The sequence below is a fragment of the Panthera pardus genome, unplaced genomic scaffold (genome assembly GCF_024362965.1).
Source record: "Panthera pardus isolate Hobbes unplaced genomic scaffold, ASM2436296v1 HiC_scaffold_6, whole genome shotgun sequence".
NCBI lineage: Eukaryota > Metazoa > Chordata > Mammalia > Carnivora > Felidae > Panthera > Panthera pardus.
In genome coordinates, this window is record NW_026526991.1 from 59,206,198 (window position 1) to 59,225,540 (window position 19,343).

A 19,343-nucleotide genomic window follows, 5' to 3' on the forward strand; every position below is an offset into this window, starting at 1 on the left:
CTGACAAGATTGGTGCGTTACCGGAGTTTGGCCGCCCCATGTCCCGAAGCCGCTCTGGGACCTGGGTGCAGGTTAGGGCCTGAATACTCTAACTCATTTATCAGCCCCACTTTCGGGGTGCAGGTGGGCCTTGCCCCATTTTTCCCTCGAAGGTCCTGGACGGAGAGGAGCCGTGCCCCAGAACTTCTCTCGGTGCCCAGAGGACTGTTTTACACGGAGCAGAAGCCCAATATTGGATTCAGTGGCAGTACTAGAGTCTGCGGCTTTTATTTTATGAAAGTCTTTAGCTTCTACTCTCTTCCTCCTTCTCCGTCCACGAAACGGTGTACTCTCCCTTTAAGACTAAAATGGTGGCTGGCTACGATCAGGACTCCACTTCCGGTGGGGAGGGGGGCGGGACCCCAGCCCGCTCACGCCGGAAGTGGTTTGCGTTTTCAAGATGGCGACTCCCTATGTAACTGACGAGACCGGCGGTGAGTGCGGGAGGCGCGGAGCCGCTTCTCCCCGGGCTCTCGGGGCAGGGGTTCGGACTTGGAAAGGGGTCTGTGCCCCGCCCATCCCGGGGCCCCTCCTTTGCCCCGCCCTCCGGACCGCCTTCCCCATTCATTCTCTCCTATGGGGTGTCACCTGCGCCCCCTTCTGGTCTCGTGTTTGGGGGTCTCCGCTTCCGGTCACCCAAGCCCTGGGGTCCTCCAGTGCAGGTTCCTGCTCCAGGACCCTCACAGTCCCTTACCTTTTCTTCAGCAGCTGGAGATCTCGTATCTCTTTTGGCTTCTCCAGGCTTGGGAGCTCTTACACTCTCAGTTCCCTCCAATTCCTGCTTTTCTCCTGTTCCCCTCCCCCATCTTTCAGCGGTACCTGCCTTCTGCCCTACCCCAGCCCCATTTTAATTCTTATTCTTGAAGCTGTATCTGTTGAAGACTTCCTCATTGCTTTTATGTAGACTTCCTGCATAATGCTTTTTCCATTCTCTCCCACATCTTCATTGTTGGGTTACTGAGGTTCAGAGGTGTGAATGGAACAGTAACCTAGTATAACTTTAAACTTGAGTTTTCTTTTTGATGGCACCACCTTTCTGTACTTTTCTGGTGGTGATGGTGATAAAAATTGAGGGATCTGAGGTGGAAGAAGGCAAAAAGAGGTGTCTAATGGCCTCTCAAGCCCTCTGACAAGTTCATAGAACCCACTATAAATTCTGCCTAGAGAAGAATTTCCAGCCTGGCTGATTGAGATGAAGTGTCCACTGTGTATGGAGGTTTATGTGTTGAAAACTGAGAGTCAATATTTTCATTTTGGTTTTGTCCCATCCTTATTTCCTCATCTGTAGAAACATGGGCGTAGTGATATCTACCTAGTGACCATTAAATAAGATAGCGTATGTGCAAGCAATTTATAAAATGCTGTGCAAGGCAAGGTGTTAATGTTTTTTGTAGCCTTCACTGTGTATGTGTAGTCTTCTGTAGAAGTGACACTGTGTATACTGTGGTTGGTACATACAGTCTTTTAAAAATGTGCCCTTTATTTGTTGCTTTGCTGCTTTCCATGTTCCTTACATCTCAGTCCACCTCTCCTATGGTATCCTATGGCAAGCCAGGTCTCTCTGCTACTTCTCCTCAGCCTCACATTTCAAAGTGGTACACAGAACTTCTGTTCTCTATTCAGTAGGTCCTTCTTCTACCAGCTCCTTTAATACGTGCTTCGAAAATATTGCTCATCGTCCAGTACACTTTTCTTTATTCTTAACGATTTTCTTTAAACACATATCTTCTGTTCTCTGTGACTATGTAGAAGAGAAGGAATCACACTGCTTTTTTTTCTTTCCCCTACTACTTCCAGATCATTGACCTACCACCGTCACTCTAATCTCTGTGAAGGTATTGCCATGCAGTTAGAGCATTGTCTCTAAAACTTCAGGGCCATCATTTATTGCCCACAAGGACCCAGACCTATTGCATCATACTTTTTTCTCCACTGTTTCTTGCTCTTATTCTCAGTGTCTCCAGCATCTTTGAAATACTGATCTTATAGTTCCTCAGCACAAGACAGTTGACTTTCCTTTGTATTTTTAAAGTAGCTACACATCAGATCACTACAACCTGGACCTATTACGCTACTTCCCCTTCAGGTGCTCTTTATCACTTTAGCCTCCTTACCAGTTACCCTTTTCACTCCTTCCCATCCACAGATTCCACTTTTTGCCCTTCTGAGGTTCTTAACTTTTCCCATTTCATTGAGTCTACCAGTACCTTCATGACTATCTTTGATGCTGCTCTGCTAGACCTTAGTGACCAGCCACTTTGATACTATCTTCATTGTTTGCTTCATTCATTTTGATCTTCTGTATTTGGCAAGCACTTCTGTTATCTTGAATCATACTCATCACCTATTTTTTTGGCTTCCGTGTCTAGACCACCCACAGCACATGGCTAGTGAAAAAGTGCAAAACCTGTACATTCAGTGTAATATAACTTAGTGTTAACTTCTGCCAAGATCATGGCTTCTCTCAAATTCTTTTTTCTTGGTTTGCTTACATTCTACCATGGCTTTTCCCCAACCTTTTCCAGCACTCTGTGACCTCCCTTTTAATTCCCCCCTCTTGTAGCAGATGTCTTCACTTTCTATTTCATGGAAAAGTCAAGGCCTAGCATTTGTTTCTTTCCTGTTCACAGCCCGATTTCTTGAATATCAGGTCTACCCATACTGTTTTTATTTTCTCACTCTTATTTGTCCTTTAGCTTTTTACAGTTTTGTTTCTAGCACCAACCTCTCTCCTTAGTTGCTATTTCCCTTTTCTAATAGATTGGTGAATAACTTTTATTCTTGAATATACTGTCACACCTTAAATTCAATCTGCCCAAAATCAATATCATTTTTTCCTTATTTCGTTAATGGCATCCTCGCCCTAGCCAACCCAAGATCAATTTTTTGTACCATCTCTTTTTAATTTTAAATAGACTTTATTTTTTAGAACAATTTTGGATTTATAGAAAACTTGAGAAAATGATAGACAATTCCCATATATTCAGTTTCCCTTATTATTAACATCTTACATTAGTATGGTACCATTATTGCAGTTAATGAACCAATATTGATGCCATTATTATTGACTAAAGTCCATACATCATTCAGATTTCCTTATATTTTAAAGATTTCATTTTATTTAAAAATTATTTTTATTTATTTATTTTTCAAAAAAATTTTAACGTTTCTTTATTATTAAGAGAGAGAGACAGAGCATGAGCATGGGAGGGGCAGAGAGAGGAGGAGACACAGACTTTGAAGCACGCTCCAGGCTCTGAGCACAGAGCCCGACACGGGGCTTGAACTCACAAACGGGGAGATCATGACCTGAGCCAAAGTCGGACGCTCAACCGACTGAGCCACCCAGGCGCCCCTTTTATTTTTATTTTTCTTATTTAAAAAAAAATGTTTATTTTGAGAGAGAGAGTGCACCCGTGTGCACACACATGTGTGCACACATAGTGTGTGCAAGCAGGGGAGGGGCAGAGAGGGAGAGAGATGATCCCAAGCTGGCTTCACTCTGTCAGCGCAGAGTTCAACACAAGGCTCTATCCAGCAAACCGTGAGATCTGACCTGAGCTGAAATCAGGAGTCAGACACCTAACCGACCGAGTCACCCAGGTGTCCCTATTTATTTTTAGAGCGTGAGCTGGGGAGAGGGGCAGAGGGAAAACGAGAGAATATGAAGCAGGCTCCATACTCAGCACGGAGCCTGATGCGGGGTTCAGTCTCAGGACAGTGAGATCATGACCTGAGCTGAAGTCAAGAGTCAGATGCTTAATCGACTGAGCTAGCCAAGTGCCCCAAGATTTTATTTTTAAGTAATTTCTACACCCAACATAGGTCTCAAACTTAACAGCTCTGAGATCAAGAGTTGCATGCTCTTCCCATTGAGCCAGCCAGGTGTCCCAGATTTCCTTAGTTTTTACCTAATTTTTTTTTTTTTCTGTTCCAAGATCCCATCCTGGGTACCCTATTACTTTTAGTTCTCATGTCTCCTTAAGCTCCCATTAGCTGTGATAGTTTCTCAGATTTTCCTTGTTTTTGTTGAGGAATTTTGAGGAGTGCTAATCAAGTATTTTATAGGATGCCCCTCTATTGGAATTTATCTGATGTTTTTCTCATGATTAGATTGGGGTTATGTGTTTTTAGGGGACAATCACAGAGGAAAAGTGACATTTTCATCATATCAAGGGTACAATATCATAATGTTTTTACTGTTGATATTGACCATGATTGTGGTCACCTGGCTGAAGTCATATTTGTAAGCTTTCTCCAGTATAAAGTTATCCTTTTTTCCTTCTCTTTTCCATACTATAGTCTTTAGAAGAAAGTGTCTATTCACAGCCTATACTTAAAGAGGGGGAAGTTACGTTTCCTTCCTTAAGGATGGAGTATTTACATATGTTATTTGGAATATTTCTGCAGATTTGTCTCTTCTCCATTTATTCAATCATTTACTTATATCAATATGGACTTTGGGTTATAATCTAATTCTATTTATTTTATTGCTCTAAATGTTCCAGCTTTGGACATTGGGAGCTCTTTTAGTTGGCTCTGTGTCCCTTTGACATACCCCCACCAGTGTAGGTTTTTGTTTTTGTTTTTGTTTTTAGCTCTTCTTTACTTTCTTGTGTCTAGAATATGCTCCGGGCTCATCTTTTATCTTTCCTATCCCAGTCCTAGAATCAGACATTTCTCCAAGGAGCCCTTGTTCCTGTTACTGAAGAATAGTATCAAGAAACCAAGATGCAAGCACTAGATATTGTTATATTTGTGGTATCATCTTTTATTCCTCTCTTGTTCCCCATCCTCCACCACATACCAATTGTCAAAATATCATTCTATTCCTACTGCTATTATCCTTATCTCATCTTCAGTACTTGTTAGGTATATGGCCTTGGGGAATTTTTTTTTTAATGTTTATTATTTTTGAGAGAGAGGGAGACACAGAATCCGAAGTGGGCTCCAGGCTCTGAGCTGTCAGTACAGAGCCTGATGTGGGGCTCGAATTCACGGACCACAAGATCATGACCTGAGCCGAAGTCGGACACTTAACCGACTGAGCCACCCAGGTGCCCTGGCAATTTTTTTTGTAGAGAAGGTATTTTATTTATCTGTATATTTATTTGTTTTTGAGTTTGTTTATTTTGAGAGAGAGAAAAAGAGAGAGGGGGTGGGGAGAGGCAGAGAGAGAGGGACTGAGGATTTGAAGCAGACTCTGTGCTGAGAGCAGAGAGCCCAATGTGGAGCTCGAACTCACGAAGTGTGAGATCATGACCTGGGTGGAAGTCTGACACTTAACCAACTGAGCCACTCAGGCACCCCAGGCCTTGGGAATTTTAAGACTTGGGAAACTAAGCCTTAGTTTCCTCATCAATGAATTCAGAGTAATGACTCCTACAACATAGGATTATTGAGAGAATTAAAATTTAAATGAAATAATGTATATGTTTGGCACATAGAAAGTGCCTGGCAAATAGTTCTGTAATAATTACTGTTATGTAAGGATTATTATATGGATTAGAAGAGATAAATGCAAAATATCAAGCATAGTACTTGGGTCATTCTGCATGCCTGATCAAATTCCATTTTCCTTTATCCTGCAAATATTTCTGTGACCTCCTAAATACTTGTCCTGTCTCCAGTCTCTCTCTGTTCCAGTTCATTTGGCACACTGTTGCCAGATTACTGTTCCTTAAGTATAGATTTACTTATGTAATATTTGCTCAATATAATTCATCCACCCAGAGTCTACTGTTTACTTTGGCACATATCTTTCTGATCTTTATTTTTTCTGTACATTTTTAAAACGTTTTTGAATTTGATGGTATATACACCTACATTTTGCCTATTCATTTAACCTTATGACATAAATATTTTTTCTTGTTATTAAAAACTCTAAATATTTTTTAAAATATTGGCAGAGTTTTACTGTTTGGGCATGTACCCTCTCATGTTTCATCTGTCAGTGGACTTTTATTTTTTAATTTTTTTAAGTTTATTTATTTATTTTGAGAGAGTGGGGGAGGGGCAGAGAGAGACAGAGAGAGAGAGAGGGAGAGGGAGAAGGAGAATCCTAAGCAGGCTCTGTGCTGTCATCACAGAGCCTGATGCGGGACTTGAACTCACAAACTGTGAGATCATGACCTCAGCCGAAGCCACGAGTCAGACACTCAACTGACTGAGCCACCCAGGTGCCTCTGTTACTGGGCTTTTAGATTGTTTCCAGAATTTTTGTTACAAGAACTCCATGAACATTTTTGTGCATAAATTTTTGCCTGCATTTAAGTCATTTTCTTAGGATTGAGTTCCCAGAAGTAGAATTACTGGGTTGGGGGGGTTCAAACATTTATTTATTTATTAATTCATGTTGATTGTAGCTAACTTAGAAAATGTTTTTGTAAGTAGTATAAAATAGAAGTCACATGCATGCTTGGAAATTCCAGAACCCAAAGATAACTACAGTTACACTTCTTTTTAGTTTTTCTGTCTGTGTACATATGTAGCATATCTATATTTTACATAATTGGGATCATACCAAATGGCTCTGTTTCCCAAAATATGATTCTCAGAATGCTTAGTAGTCTTGTGAGATGTACTGCAAAATAAGTAAACACAAAATAACAAAATAAAAATAAGGTTCCTTTGGTCAAATAAATTTGGGAAATACTGTGGATCACATTCCTATTGTGGATACTCACACGAATAAGAACACATTAACTCCTCATTTAAGTCCTGCCAATAAGAACAAATTTTCTTTTTCTTTCTTTCTTTCTTTCTTTCTTTCTTTCTTTCTTTCTTTCTTTCCTTCTTTCTTTCTTTCCTTCTTCCTTCCTTCCTTCCTTCCTTCCTTCCTTCCTTCCTCCTTCCCTCCCTCCCTTCCCTTCCTCTTTCTTTTCCTTTTCTTTCTTTCTTTCTTTCTTTCTTTCTTTCTTTCTTTCTTTCTTTCTTTCTTTCTTTCTCTCTTTCTAAGAGAGAGAGAGAGGGAGAGCACAAGCAGGGGAGGAGGGACAGAGAGAGGAAGAAAATCCCAAGCAGGTTCTTTGCTGTCAGCACAGAGCCTGACAGCTCAATCCCATGAGCTGTGGGATCGTGACCTGAGCTGAGATCAAGAGTTGATGCTTAACCAACTGAGCCACCCGGGTGCCCCCCTTTTTTTCTATGTTTAACCCAGAAGTGCCCACTTATTTAACAATTTTTTTGGGTAACTCTTGTTACTATCTTATGGAAGTGTTTTCCATAAGTGTCTTGTATAACAAAAGCTTTGGGAAATGCTGGTAAAAGATAGGATTACCTTATGTTATCTTTCTATGTTAAGCCAAATTGCTTTCTAAAGACTTTTACGACCAATAATATATGACTATGCTGGTTTAACCACATCTTTGACTGCATTGCTATTATCATCTCCAAAAATTCTACTACTTTGACAGATGAAAATTATATTTTATATTTATATTTTCTTTATTAGTATGGTTGGCCTTTTTTGTATTTTTTTGTTTGTTTATAACACAGTATGCAATAACAGTGTAAAATGCACAACGTTTGGAACAAACCTACAGCCTGGGTTTGAATTCTGCAGTTTGCTGACTTTGTAACTTTGGGCAGGCTATTAAATTTCTCATCATCTCTAAAACTAGAATAATCCAGGGGCACCTGGGTGGCTCAGTCAGTTAAGCATATGACTCTTGGTTTCAGCTCAGGTCATGATCTCACAGTTTGTGAGTTCAAGCCCCACACCGGGCTCTGTGATGACAGCATGGAACCTGCTTGGGATTCTCTCCCTTTCTCTCTCTCTTTCAGAATAAATAAATAAATTTTATTAAAACTAGAATAATCCTTCATGGAGATATGAAAGTGAAATAAGTCATGTATATAAACACAGCCCTGTCCTGAGCATTAAGGAGGCACACAATGGTAGCTGCTACTCTCTTTTTGGAATTGACTGTGAAATTCACATATGTACCATTAGCTTAGATACTACTCTTTAATATGAGCACAAACCACTTTTCAGTATAGTATCACCACATACTAGGTCTCTTTTTATAACTCCCAGTGAAACTGGACTATGTAGTATAAGGTGGAATAGTATTGTGCATTTGTGGTCTTGGACATATATTTAACTTCTTGAAGACTCTTGACCTCAGCTAGAGATGGTAATACCTACCCATTGTCTAGATTCAATAAGGTAATGTATGTAAAGTTCTTATTGCAATGTAGATACTTATTAATAAATGCTCTTTCCTAACTGTTCTCAGCATACTGTGAGTTTTCCACTGCTATGATTTTATTTGTTGTTACTCTTAGGAGGCCCTTTCCCTTCCTTTCTCTGTCTGCAGAAATATCAGCCACTGATTTGTTACTGTTATTGTTACTACTTCTACCTAGTATTTAATGTCAAATCCCTAAGATTTTCTTGATTTTCTGTTACCTTCCCCCATCAAACAGGATGTGATTATTTATTCTCTTGAAATTTGTTACCAGTATGTATCAGTCTCTTAAGATACCTAAGACATTTATATTTTTGTTTTATTCTTTGTTTGCCTAACTTGCCTACCCTTCTCCTTACTTAGACTGTAAATTTCTTGAAAGTAGGGACCATTTTACTCAATCTTGATAATCCTTGTATCACTTAGTAGGGTACTTGTGTCCTAGGAGGCTTCCAGTGTTTATTACATTTCATTAATTTGTACTTTTCTGAGGCTATATTCTTGGAGATAACTAGAAAATGCAAATCGCCAACATCAGTATCTTTTTCTTCTCAGTTCTCCTTTTCCTTAATCTCTGTGCACTATTCAATACTGTTTACCACCTGCCCTTAAAACTCTTTTGGTCTTCATGGCATAACACTCTCCTGGTTCTTTTCCAGAATTATTATTTTCTGTTGCTGCCGACACCTTTTCCTTGTTGAGGAAGATGATCATGACTGTTTTTCCAGACTCATTCCTCCAAATTGGATCTTCTCTTTCTATATTGTCTCTAGGTGTTAGAAACCACATCCAGGCATTATAATAATTGTTGGCCCTGAGATCACCCCTAGGCTCAGCTCTGTCTTGTAGATCTCCTTTCTTATTTGAGCAGGTCCCAGGGATTCAACACACCTTTAACAGTCACTTCCATATAACCCCTTAGAGTTCTCCCAGCAAGCCTTGCTTGCTGTCCTGTCTCTTCACTGTCTTCCTGCCACCCCTGAAAACAAGGCCCTTTACAGTTTAAGGCAACAGATTAAGGATTACCAAATAGCAAATGTGAGAAAGTAAGTTTACCAAGTTCTTATAACAATCTCTAATCTGTAGTTTCTGACTTTCCCAAGGGGGTTACCTGAAAATCCTGATATTCTGCCCTTGTTTTTTATTTCTATGGGTAGGAATCTCCAAACCACTCCCTTCTTTTTTTACTTTACCTTTGGATACTGTGAAGTCAAGAGAATGGAACCAAGAGAACATAAAATAGATGCTTCTTTGTGATAGTTGGCTGTTTGGATCGCAGGGCTTCCAGTTAGGATGGCCATTCAAGAAACTTCTGACCTGTTTTTCCTCATTTTCCATCTTTATTAATCTTAAGTCTTCAGCTATAATCTTTGTGCATTTTTCTTAAATATGTTTCTAGTATTGTCCTTTTCTCCTTAATTTCACGTAAGACACTGCCTGTCTAGAATTGAATTAGTTATTTTCACGAAGTTGTCATCTTCTCTGGACTTCGTGTGTGTTTTTTTTTTAAATTCCAGTATAATTAACATACAGTGTTATATTAGTTTCAGGTGTTGGGCTTTCTTCATATCAGTGATTTTTATTCTCTAAATTTTGCACATTCAAGAGTGATATTGTAATTATTTGTGTTCTTATTTATTACCTTTCTTCGTCACTAGAATGTATGCTACAAAAAGGCAAGACCATTTTCTTTATTCATTGTTGTATCCCTAGCTCCTGTTACAGTGCCTGGCACAACACCCAAGTGGCTCAATAAACATTTAAAATCCATGTGTGAAGAAATATTATTACCATATGCCCTATTTACCCACAGGTATGTTGTGAAAATAAGAGCATACATGTGCAAAGCACCAGATCAAACCCACGGTGGCACTGTTTCAATTATTTCGTCTAATTCAAATCTTGGCAGTCAAATCTCAATAGTCTTCAAGTCTGTTGACTTGTTCTTCACAATGAATTTCTCTTTCATTTTCCTTTCAATACCCACAGAGACCATCTAAATCAGTTTTTCTCTATTTTAGCTATTTTCATTTTTTCTACCTTTAGTTTATATTACACATTTTGAGGTTAATCTGAAAGCATTGCTTTGAGCATATCATCTGTATTCTGTTTTTGGCCTTCAGTGCTCTTCTACGGTCTGAAGCTTAAGTCCAAACTCCAGAGAAGATTGGTTACTTTTCATATTCTGACTAATTTACTTCTAGTGTCTTTGCCCATTACATGTGCTTTTTGCCCAAAATATTCTAGGTTCTTGCTCTCTAATATGATACTTAAATTTACTTACTTATTTAAAATATTTTTTAAAGATTTTACTTATTTATTTTTTAATATTTATCTTTAATATTTATTTTTTGAGAGAGAGAGAGAATACAAGTGGGGGGAGGGGCAGAGAGAGAGACGGAGAAAGAATCCCAAGTAGATTCTGCACTGTCAGTGCAAAGCCTGACATGGGGCTCAAATTCATGAACAGTGATATCATGACCTGAGCTGAAACTAAGAATTGGATGCTCAACCAACTGAGCCATCCAGGTGCCCATAAAGATTTTATTTTATTTTTTTAAAGTTTATTTATTTTGAGAGAGCACGGGGAAAGGGTAAAGAGGAAGGGAGGGAGAGAGAGAATCCCAAGCAGGCTCTGCACTGTCAGTATGGAGCCTGATGTGGGGCTTGAACCTTGAGATCATGACCTGAGGTGAAGTCGGAGGCTGAACTGACTGAGCCACCCAGGGGTCCTGAAAATGTTATTTTTAAGTATTCTCTTAATCTCTACACCCAATGTGGGGCTTGAATTTACAACCCTGAGATCAAGAGTCACACGCTCTACCAACCAAGCCAGCCAGGAACCCCTATTTATTTATTAATTTGACTTAATTACAGTCTTCTATGCGCCAGGCCCTTTGCTTCAGAGATCAAAGACAAAGTCCCAGTGCTCAAGGAAGTACACAATTATGTTAAACATCAGAGCATGATAAAGGCCAAAACAGGTGTTGTATACAAAGGGCCTGGGGTGGGAAGGAGGAACTGAATTGGAGTTTATACTTGAACTTGACCTTTAAAGACCAACAGGAATTAACTAAGATAAGAATCAAGGAAAGCCTGTTCCAGGCCAAAGGAAGCAAAAGCAAAAAGGCATAGAAAATAGAGACACAGGTCTGGTGAGATTTGTGAGTATTTCAGCCAGCTGGAGCAGAGTGTGAGTGACTAGTAGCTGAGAGGATTGGCCTTTTGTGTGTAGTCCTGTCCTCCATGTAAATACCCTGAGGACAATAGGAATCCAGAAAGAATTTTTAGCAGGGTCCTGACTAGTCTCATTTGTCCCTTTGCGTATATTGTCCCATATTCCTGAAATACTTCCCTTTCTTTTCTTGTAACCACACTCTCCACCTCCACCTGTCTAAATCCTGCTTATCTTCCAAAGATTACAACAGATCTGTGTCTTCCACAAAATCTTTATAATAATTACCAGGTCAAAAGTATTTTCACTCTCATTGTGTACCCATTCTCCAACCCATTCAGGTTTGAAACCTAAAATTAGATCTTTTTTTAAGATTTTATTAAAAATTTTTCTTTTAATGTTTTAATTTTTGAGAGCAAGAGAAAGAGACGGAGTGTGAGCGGAGGAGGGGCAGAGAGAGAGGGAGACACAGAATCTGAAGCAGGTTCCAGGCTCTGAGCTGTCGGCGCAGGCCGGACGCGGGGACAGAACTCGTGAACCTCGAGATCATGACTTGAGCTGAAGTTGGACGCTTAACCGACTGAGCCACCCAGGTGCCCCTAAAGATTTTATTTTTAATGGGACGCCTGGGTGGCTCAGTCGGTTAAGTGTCCAGCGCTTGGTTTTGACTCAGATCATGATCTCATGGATCTTGAGATTGAGCCCAACGTCAGGCTCAACGCTCAGTGTGGAGCCTGCTTGGGATTCTCTCTCTCTGTGCCCCTCCCTTGCTAGTTCATGCTCTCTTTCTCTCAAATAAACAAAGATTTAAAAATATGCATAACATTTAATAATTGAAATCATAGTATATTTATATAATTTCATTATGGTTCACATTATGTCACATTACATGATTTAAAATTTTATTATCATTTTTAAGAATTATATCCTGTCGGGGCGCCTGGGTGGCTCAGTCGGTTGAGCGTCCGACTTTAGCTCAGGTCACGATCTCAGGTTCGTGAGTTCGAGCCCGAGTCAGGCTCTGGGCTGATGGCTCAGAGCCTGGAGCCTGCTTCCAATTCTGTGTCTCCCTCTCTCTCTGCCCCTCCCCCATTCATGCTCTGTCTCTCTCTGTCTCAAAAATAAATAAACATTTTAAAAAAATTTAAAAATAAAAAAAAAAGAATTATATCCTGTCTCTTTAAAGATTATTTATTTTTAAGTAATCTGTACACTAAACGTGGGGCTCTAACTCTTGACCTGAGATCAAGGGTTGTACACTCTACTGAATGAGCCAGCCAGGCGACCCTGTTATCATTTGCAATGGATGTGTTATACACCATTCCTATATAACTGGACTTGAAGCTTGTTTTTAATTTTTAGCTCTTTTTAGATAATGCCATAATTTTCACTGTCAATTCCTTTTTTTCCTCTTTGTTTTTTTTTTCCTGTTGGAGGTATTTCCTTATGCTAAATTCTCAAGGTTGGAATTACTAAAATAAAGTGTTGAATTATTTTTTTAAGAGTTTTTTTTTTAATGTTTATTTTTGAGAGAGAGTGTGCATGAGCGAGGGAGGGGCGGAAAGAGAGGGAGACAGAGGATGCCAAGCAGGCCCCATGCTGCCAGTACTGTCCGACATGCAGCTCAAACCCATGAACCATGAGATCATGACCTGAGCCAAAGTTGGACACTTAACAGACTGAGCCACCCAGGAGCCCCAAATTATTTTTTACTTTAACCCTTTACCCCTCCCCCATCAGCAAATTCCCAAATGTTGATTCTTTGATAATGGATTTGGCATAAGTCTCTTCCTTTCTCACTGTTTCAGCCAATTCTATCACATGCCAGGGTTATTGCACCCTTTTTTTCCCTGATTTTCCACGTCTCCAGTGTTTCCACTTTCTAATTCACCTTTTCATCCTGCCAGATTAATTGCCCTAAAACACTGCTTTGAATTCATTCATTAACAAGTATTTACTGAATGTGTGCCACCTGCCAGATATTAAACTCCTTAACTGGCGTTTCAAGGTCTGAACATTCTCCCCTCATTTACTTAAAAAAATTTTTTTAAAATATTTTTTTTAACGCTTATTTATTTTTGAGACAGAGAGAGTCAAAGCATGAACGGGGGAGGGTCAGAGAGAGGGAGACACAGAATCTGAAACAGGCTCCAGGCTCTGAGCTGTCAGCACAGAGCCTGACGCAGGGCTCGAACCCACAGACCGCGAGATCATGACCTGAGCCGAAGTCGGCCGCTTAACCCAACTGAGCCACCCAGGTGCCCCCCCCCCAATTTTTTTTTAATGTTTATTTATTTTTGAGAGAGAGAGGGAGAGAGAGCGCACATGCGAGCTGGGAATGAGCAGAGGGAGATGGAGATAAAGAATCCAAAGAAGTCTAGGCTCTGAGCTGTCAGCACAGAGCCCAATGTGGGGCTCAAACTCACAACTGTGAGATCATGACCTGAACCAAACTCTGATGCTTAACTGGAGCCACCAGGCGCCCCTCCTCTCATTTACTTTATATCAGCCCTCTCACCCACCATCTCCTGATCATGCCATTTCCATTCCCATGTGTGACATTTTGTTTTAGAATGAGCTTCTATTTAGAATTCAATCTGCCTCCTTTTTCATTTCCTTTAGTTTGACTCTTTAAAGCCCAGGTTTGGTCTCAGTCTTCCCTCCATGAAACCTCAGTTTTTTGATTCTTCAATTTATACTCTTGTGTTTAAACTGTTGGATTTAAGCAAGCAGTATCCTCAAGTGGCTCTCGTTTTATTCACCAGATAAACTTCAAATTCCTTGACCTTTTGTTTAATGCTTTCCAAGATCTGGCCCCATTTTTTAGTACCTAACATGAGCTGTCTGACTAGACTCCTCTACTTTTTATTCTTTAAATACCCCAACCCCCTTCCCACATCCATGCTTTTTTTTTTGCTTTTTTGTTCTTTGTCCCATCTTTTCTACCTTTCAAATCTTAACCATTTTCTTTAACAGTTTTTTTGCTTTTAGTTTAATTTTATTAATGACATTTGCATTTTGAACAGAAAGCCAATTCAGGGGTCCCTAGTTAAACATCGACTTTTGATTTCTGCTCAGGTTATGATCTCAGTTTGTGAGATCTCACAGTTTGGGTTGGGCTCTGTGCTGACAGTGCAGAGCCTGCTTGGGATTCTCTCTCTGCCTCTCCCCCAGTCTCAATAAATAAGTAAACATTTAAAAAAAAAAAAAAAAGCCAATTCATGGAACAATATATAATCTGTGTGGAAGGCCCCAGACTTAACTTTTTACTTTTCTTTTACAAATCTTTCTTTTTATAAAAGTAATGCTTAAAAAAAAAAAAAAAGATAATACATGAGGCATCTGACTGTCTTAGTCGGTAGAGCATGCAATTTTTGCTCTCAGGGTTGTGAGTTCAAGCCTCATGTTGGATGTGGAGCCTACTTAAGAAAAAAAAAAAAGTAATACAAGATATGTATGTATATATAAGATTTTTAAAAACAAATTATAAAAATAAAGATATCTATAAGGGCAAAAAGTATATATCCTAATGGTTAATGGTTTCTATTACCTCTTCTTCCAGGTTATCCCTCTTAAAATAACCAGCATTAAAGGCTTGGTATCTTGGTATGTGTCCTTCCACACCTTTCTCTTTGCCCCATGTGCCCAGACTGTATGGACTACTAAGTGCTGCTCCTTTTGCCCCAACAAAATCGGGAGCATACCCTACACCAGCAGTTCTCAGAATGTCCAGGATCTCTGCGGGTTCCCTAAGACACTTTAAGGACGTCTGCAAGCATAACTGGTTTTATTATAGACTAAGGTGTTCATTATCTTTTTTTTCTGGGTTGACATTTGCTCTGAGGGTGCAAAAGCCAAGGTGGGGAAAACCGCTGGCCCCTTAGCACTAATCAAGGTGGTTGCACCAAACGACCAGTCATTGTGTTCTTTGCCGCCACATGCTTGCAGTAAATAAGGCCAGTTTCACTTAAGAATATCCTTGTTTATGCAGTAAGATTTGCTAATTTTATTAAAACCTGGCCCTTGAATACACCTCTTTTTACTTATTTTTTTTCCAGCTCTATTGAAATATAATTGACATATAACATTGTGTAGGTTTCCGGAGTGCAGTGTGATTTGATGCATGTATATATTGTGAAATGTTTACACAATGAGGTTAGTTAACACATCCTTCACTTCACGTAATCGCCATCCATCTTGTTGTTAAAACTACTCTCGTAGCAACTTTCAAGAATACAATACAGTTCTGTTAATAATGGTTATCATGCTGTACCTTAGATTCCTCACAACTTAACTCATTTTGTAACTGGAAGTTACTCATCTCTTTCATGTTCTCTGTGGACTAATTGGGAAGTAAGGATGAAACACTACTGCACACTGGAGTAAGGTGGTGTCTTAAGGAAAAGCACTGGTGCAATTGTCTGCAAGTCACAAGCTAAACAGCTTCCTTTTCATGGAACACCATTTTTACTTAAAAGAACCACTGACAAACCAGTAATTCAGAACTGGGTATCTGGCATTTTCCTGAAAATGAAGGAAGTAAACCCGTCATTTCAAGGAAAACAACTGACAGTATTTTTTGCCGATGGTAAAATTCAAGGCTTCAAGTAAAAATCAGAATTTTGGAAAAGTTATATTTGCCACTGCCAGCTTGACAGCTTCCCACTAAAGACTTTTCTGAGGATATTAGCGAATATGTTTTTTTAGAAAATATTGCATGGTGAAATGGATAATATTGCAAACTAAGAGCAGAAGGGAGATCCTGAAATAAAAAAACTTGGAGGATAACTACTCTATATGTTATCCTGCAACTTGCTTTTTCACTTAGTGTATCATGAACACCATTCAAGCCAAAGTCAATGCATTTATTTATTTTTATTTTGTTTTCAATGTTTATTGATAGATGCAACTATATAAAATCAGGGCATGAACATGACTTGATAAAGTAAGTAGACTTAATTTCAATTCTGTAATAAGAGGGACCAATTCAGATTCTCACCATTTGTTTCACACCCTCAAAACCACTTCAGGGGCATTAACGATCCGTCAAAACTGATCAGTTTTGTGCAAGTAAACCATGTTTGTTTTTTAAAGACTTGTGTACTTGCCCAGGCACAAGGATATTAAAATCTAGCACATAAAGCTCATTAATAGAGGTAGAAATACAGGCAATATACAATTACAGCAACAGCCATCATTACAGTTAAGAATTTTTCTGTAACAACCAAATGGATAATCAAATATTGCAACAACTCAAGTATTACTGAGCAAAGTGCATTTCTAGTGTTCAGTGTTGCTGTTCATTTTTTCTAACTTACAACAGCGTATAACTGGCAGCAAAGAAAGTCAGTGCATTTATATCTGACATTCTTTTTTCATAAGAGCATGGTGTTCCATCCTGTGGATGATCCACATGTATTCCATTGTTCATTTATTGGTGGTCATTCAAGTTGCCTCAGTTTTTGCTGTTTTAAATAATGTAGCAACAAACATCCTTTACAAATATCCTTGTGTACTGGTGCTTTTATATCTAGTATGGATTCTTAAAAGTTGACCTGTTTTTCATGACCCATCTTAATAAAGCTTCCCCTGTCTACATCTTCTCTCGTCATTTCTCCTTGCGACGGTTCTTGTTTTTGCCCTCTTTTGGCCCCTTTTTCAGTTATTGCCTTTTGATGCCCCAATGCTATTATTGTCTTGTGTTTTTTTAAAAAACTCTTCCTCTGTGCCTGTCCTCTTGCCAACTAGATTAAAAATAGAAAATAGTGTAAAAATAGAAACTCCTGAGGGCAGGGATGGTGTATTATACCTCAGTAAATAATGTGCACTCAGTAAATAATGATGAGAGGGGCGTTGAGGGTTGATAAGAGAAAAGGGTGCCTTAATGGCTGCATTTAATAGACGGATGGGTGCCCAGGGAAGCTGTATACATTCACTCATGTTTTCAAATTGGGAACTATTTGAAAGTTAGAGTAACTGTCTAACTTAATTCTCTCATTGCAGGCAAATACATTGCCTCAACACAACGACCCGACGGGACCTGGCGGAAGCAGCGGAGGGTGAAAGAAGGCTATGTGCCCCAGGAGGAGGTCCCAGTGTGCGTGGTTAGGCATGAGGAGGGGGTATTTAATGGAATCCACAGAAAAGAAGAATCTCCTGATCCCAGTATCTCATGAAATGCGAGGAGGGAGCAACTATATGAGAAAGAAGAGGAGAGGGGGCTGGGATACAGCGATGAGTGAGGGTTACAAGTGACTAGTTCTGTTCCTATTGGCCTCTGTTTATCAGAATCTCCAAACAGCATTCAGGATATAGAACTATGAGACCTAGAGACCTTCCCACAGCCTGCAGAACAGAAGAAAATTGGGGAGGGACCATAGGAGAGGAAGGAAGCGAGAGAATGAAAAGAGTGGATTGATTTGGAAGGTTAAGAAAAGGGCTCCAGAAGTCAGTGCTTCTTTGAAACTGTTGGCATCTCTTCCCTGCAGGTATGAGAACAAGTATGTGAAGTTTTTCAAGAGTAAACCCGAACTGCCCCCAGGTCTGAGCCCTGAGGCCACTGCTCCTGCCACCCCATCCAGGCCAGAAGGTGGCGAATCAGGCCTCTCCAAGACAGCCAAACGCAACCTGAAGCGGAAGGAGAAGCGGCGGCAGCAGCAAGAGAAAGGCGAGGCAGAGGCCTTAAGCCGGACTCTCGATAAGGTGTCCCTGGGAGAGACTGCCCCACTCCCCACGGCTCCGCAGGGCTCCCGGGCAGCCCCTGCAGCTGCCTCTGACCAGCCTGACTCAGCCGTCACCACCGAGAAGGCCAAGAAGATAAAGAACCTAAAGAAGAAGCTTCGGCAGGTGGAAGAGCTGCAGCAACGGATCCAGGCTGGGGAAATCAGCCAGCCCAGCAAAGAGCAGCTGGAGAAGCTAGCGCGGAGGAGGGCGCTAGAGGAGGAGCTCGAGGACTTGGAGCTGGGCCTGTGAGGCCTTTGGGGAGCAGGGAATGGACTGCAGAAAAAACCATGGGGCTCTCTGGGGTCCTGGGGAATGTGGGCAGCAGCAGTCAGGGGGGTACCCCCTCCCTACTGACTCACTTCCACTTCTCGTGGCCCAACTCCGTCCTCCAGAGCCTAGCCTCGCCATCATTCCTTCCCTCTTCTTCCCAACTCCTATTTTTTGGACTTTTCTCCCTCCCATTCCCAGTGTTCAAAATCTCAGTGATTACCCCAGGTAACTTTGCTGCTGATTTGGGTGTCTTGTTTAAAAGAAAATTGGGCGGGTGGGAATGTCTTAGAGAACTGAGGTTGAGGGTAGGGGGAGTACACTCAAGTCGGAGTCTTGGTTCCTGTTCACAGTGTTTATGGGTTATTTCCCCCGCCATCCCTCACCGTTTTTTTGTTTTTGTTTTTGGTTTTTTTTTTTTTGTTTTTTTTTTTGTTTTTTTTTTAAAGAACAGAATAAACTCAAGTAGACAACATGTCTGGCTTTGTCCCTCTTTCCAGCTTCCAGTAGGTGTATTATCTCCTCCAGTTTGGTACAGGAAGACAAATATTGAGAGTAATATTCCTTTTTTTTTTTCTTTTTCAAGTAGGCTGTATGCTCAGTGTGGAGCCCAACACCGGGCTTGAACCCATGATCCTGTGATCAAGATCAAGACCTGAGCTGAGATCAAGAGTCAGATGCTCAACAACTGAGCTACCCAGGTTCCCTTCCCCCCCCCCCCCCCCCCCGCCATTAACTTTTTTGAGAGAGGGAAAGAAAGCATTCCGGGAGCATGTGAACAGGGGGAGGGGGCAGAGAGAGAGAGAGAGAGAAAGAAAATGAGAATCTCAGGCAGGCTCCATGCCCAGTGTGGAGCCCCAGGCAGAGCTCGATCTCATGAACTGTGAGATCATGACCTGAGCTGAAATCAAGAGTCAGCTGCTTAACCAGCTGAGCCACCCAGGCGC

The 19,343-nt window shown here is 40.6% G+C and overlaps 1 protein-coding gene and 1 pseudogene across 1 annotated transcript; both read left to right on the top strand.

The window, feature by feature from the left end:
• On the top strand, positions 1-18,554 carry PYM1 (PYM homolog 1, exon junction complex associated factor). Its single transcript, XM_019454714.2, has 3 exons — positions 1-473; positions 17,410-17,503; positions 17,895-18,554. The coding sequence occupies exons 1-3, from the start codon at positions 440-442 to the stop codon at positions 18,376-18,378; spliced, it is 612 nt and encodes a 203-aa protein (XP_019310259.2). The 5' UTR covers positions 1-439; the 3' UTR covers positions 18,379-18,554.
• LOC109270247 (peptidyl-prolyl cis-trans isomerase D-like) overlaps positions 18,417-19,343 on the top strand; it is a 12,051-nt pseudogene continuing 11,124 nt past the window's right edge.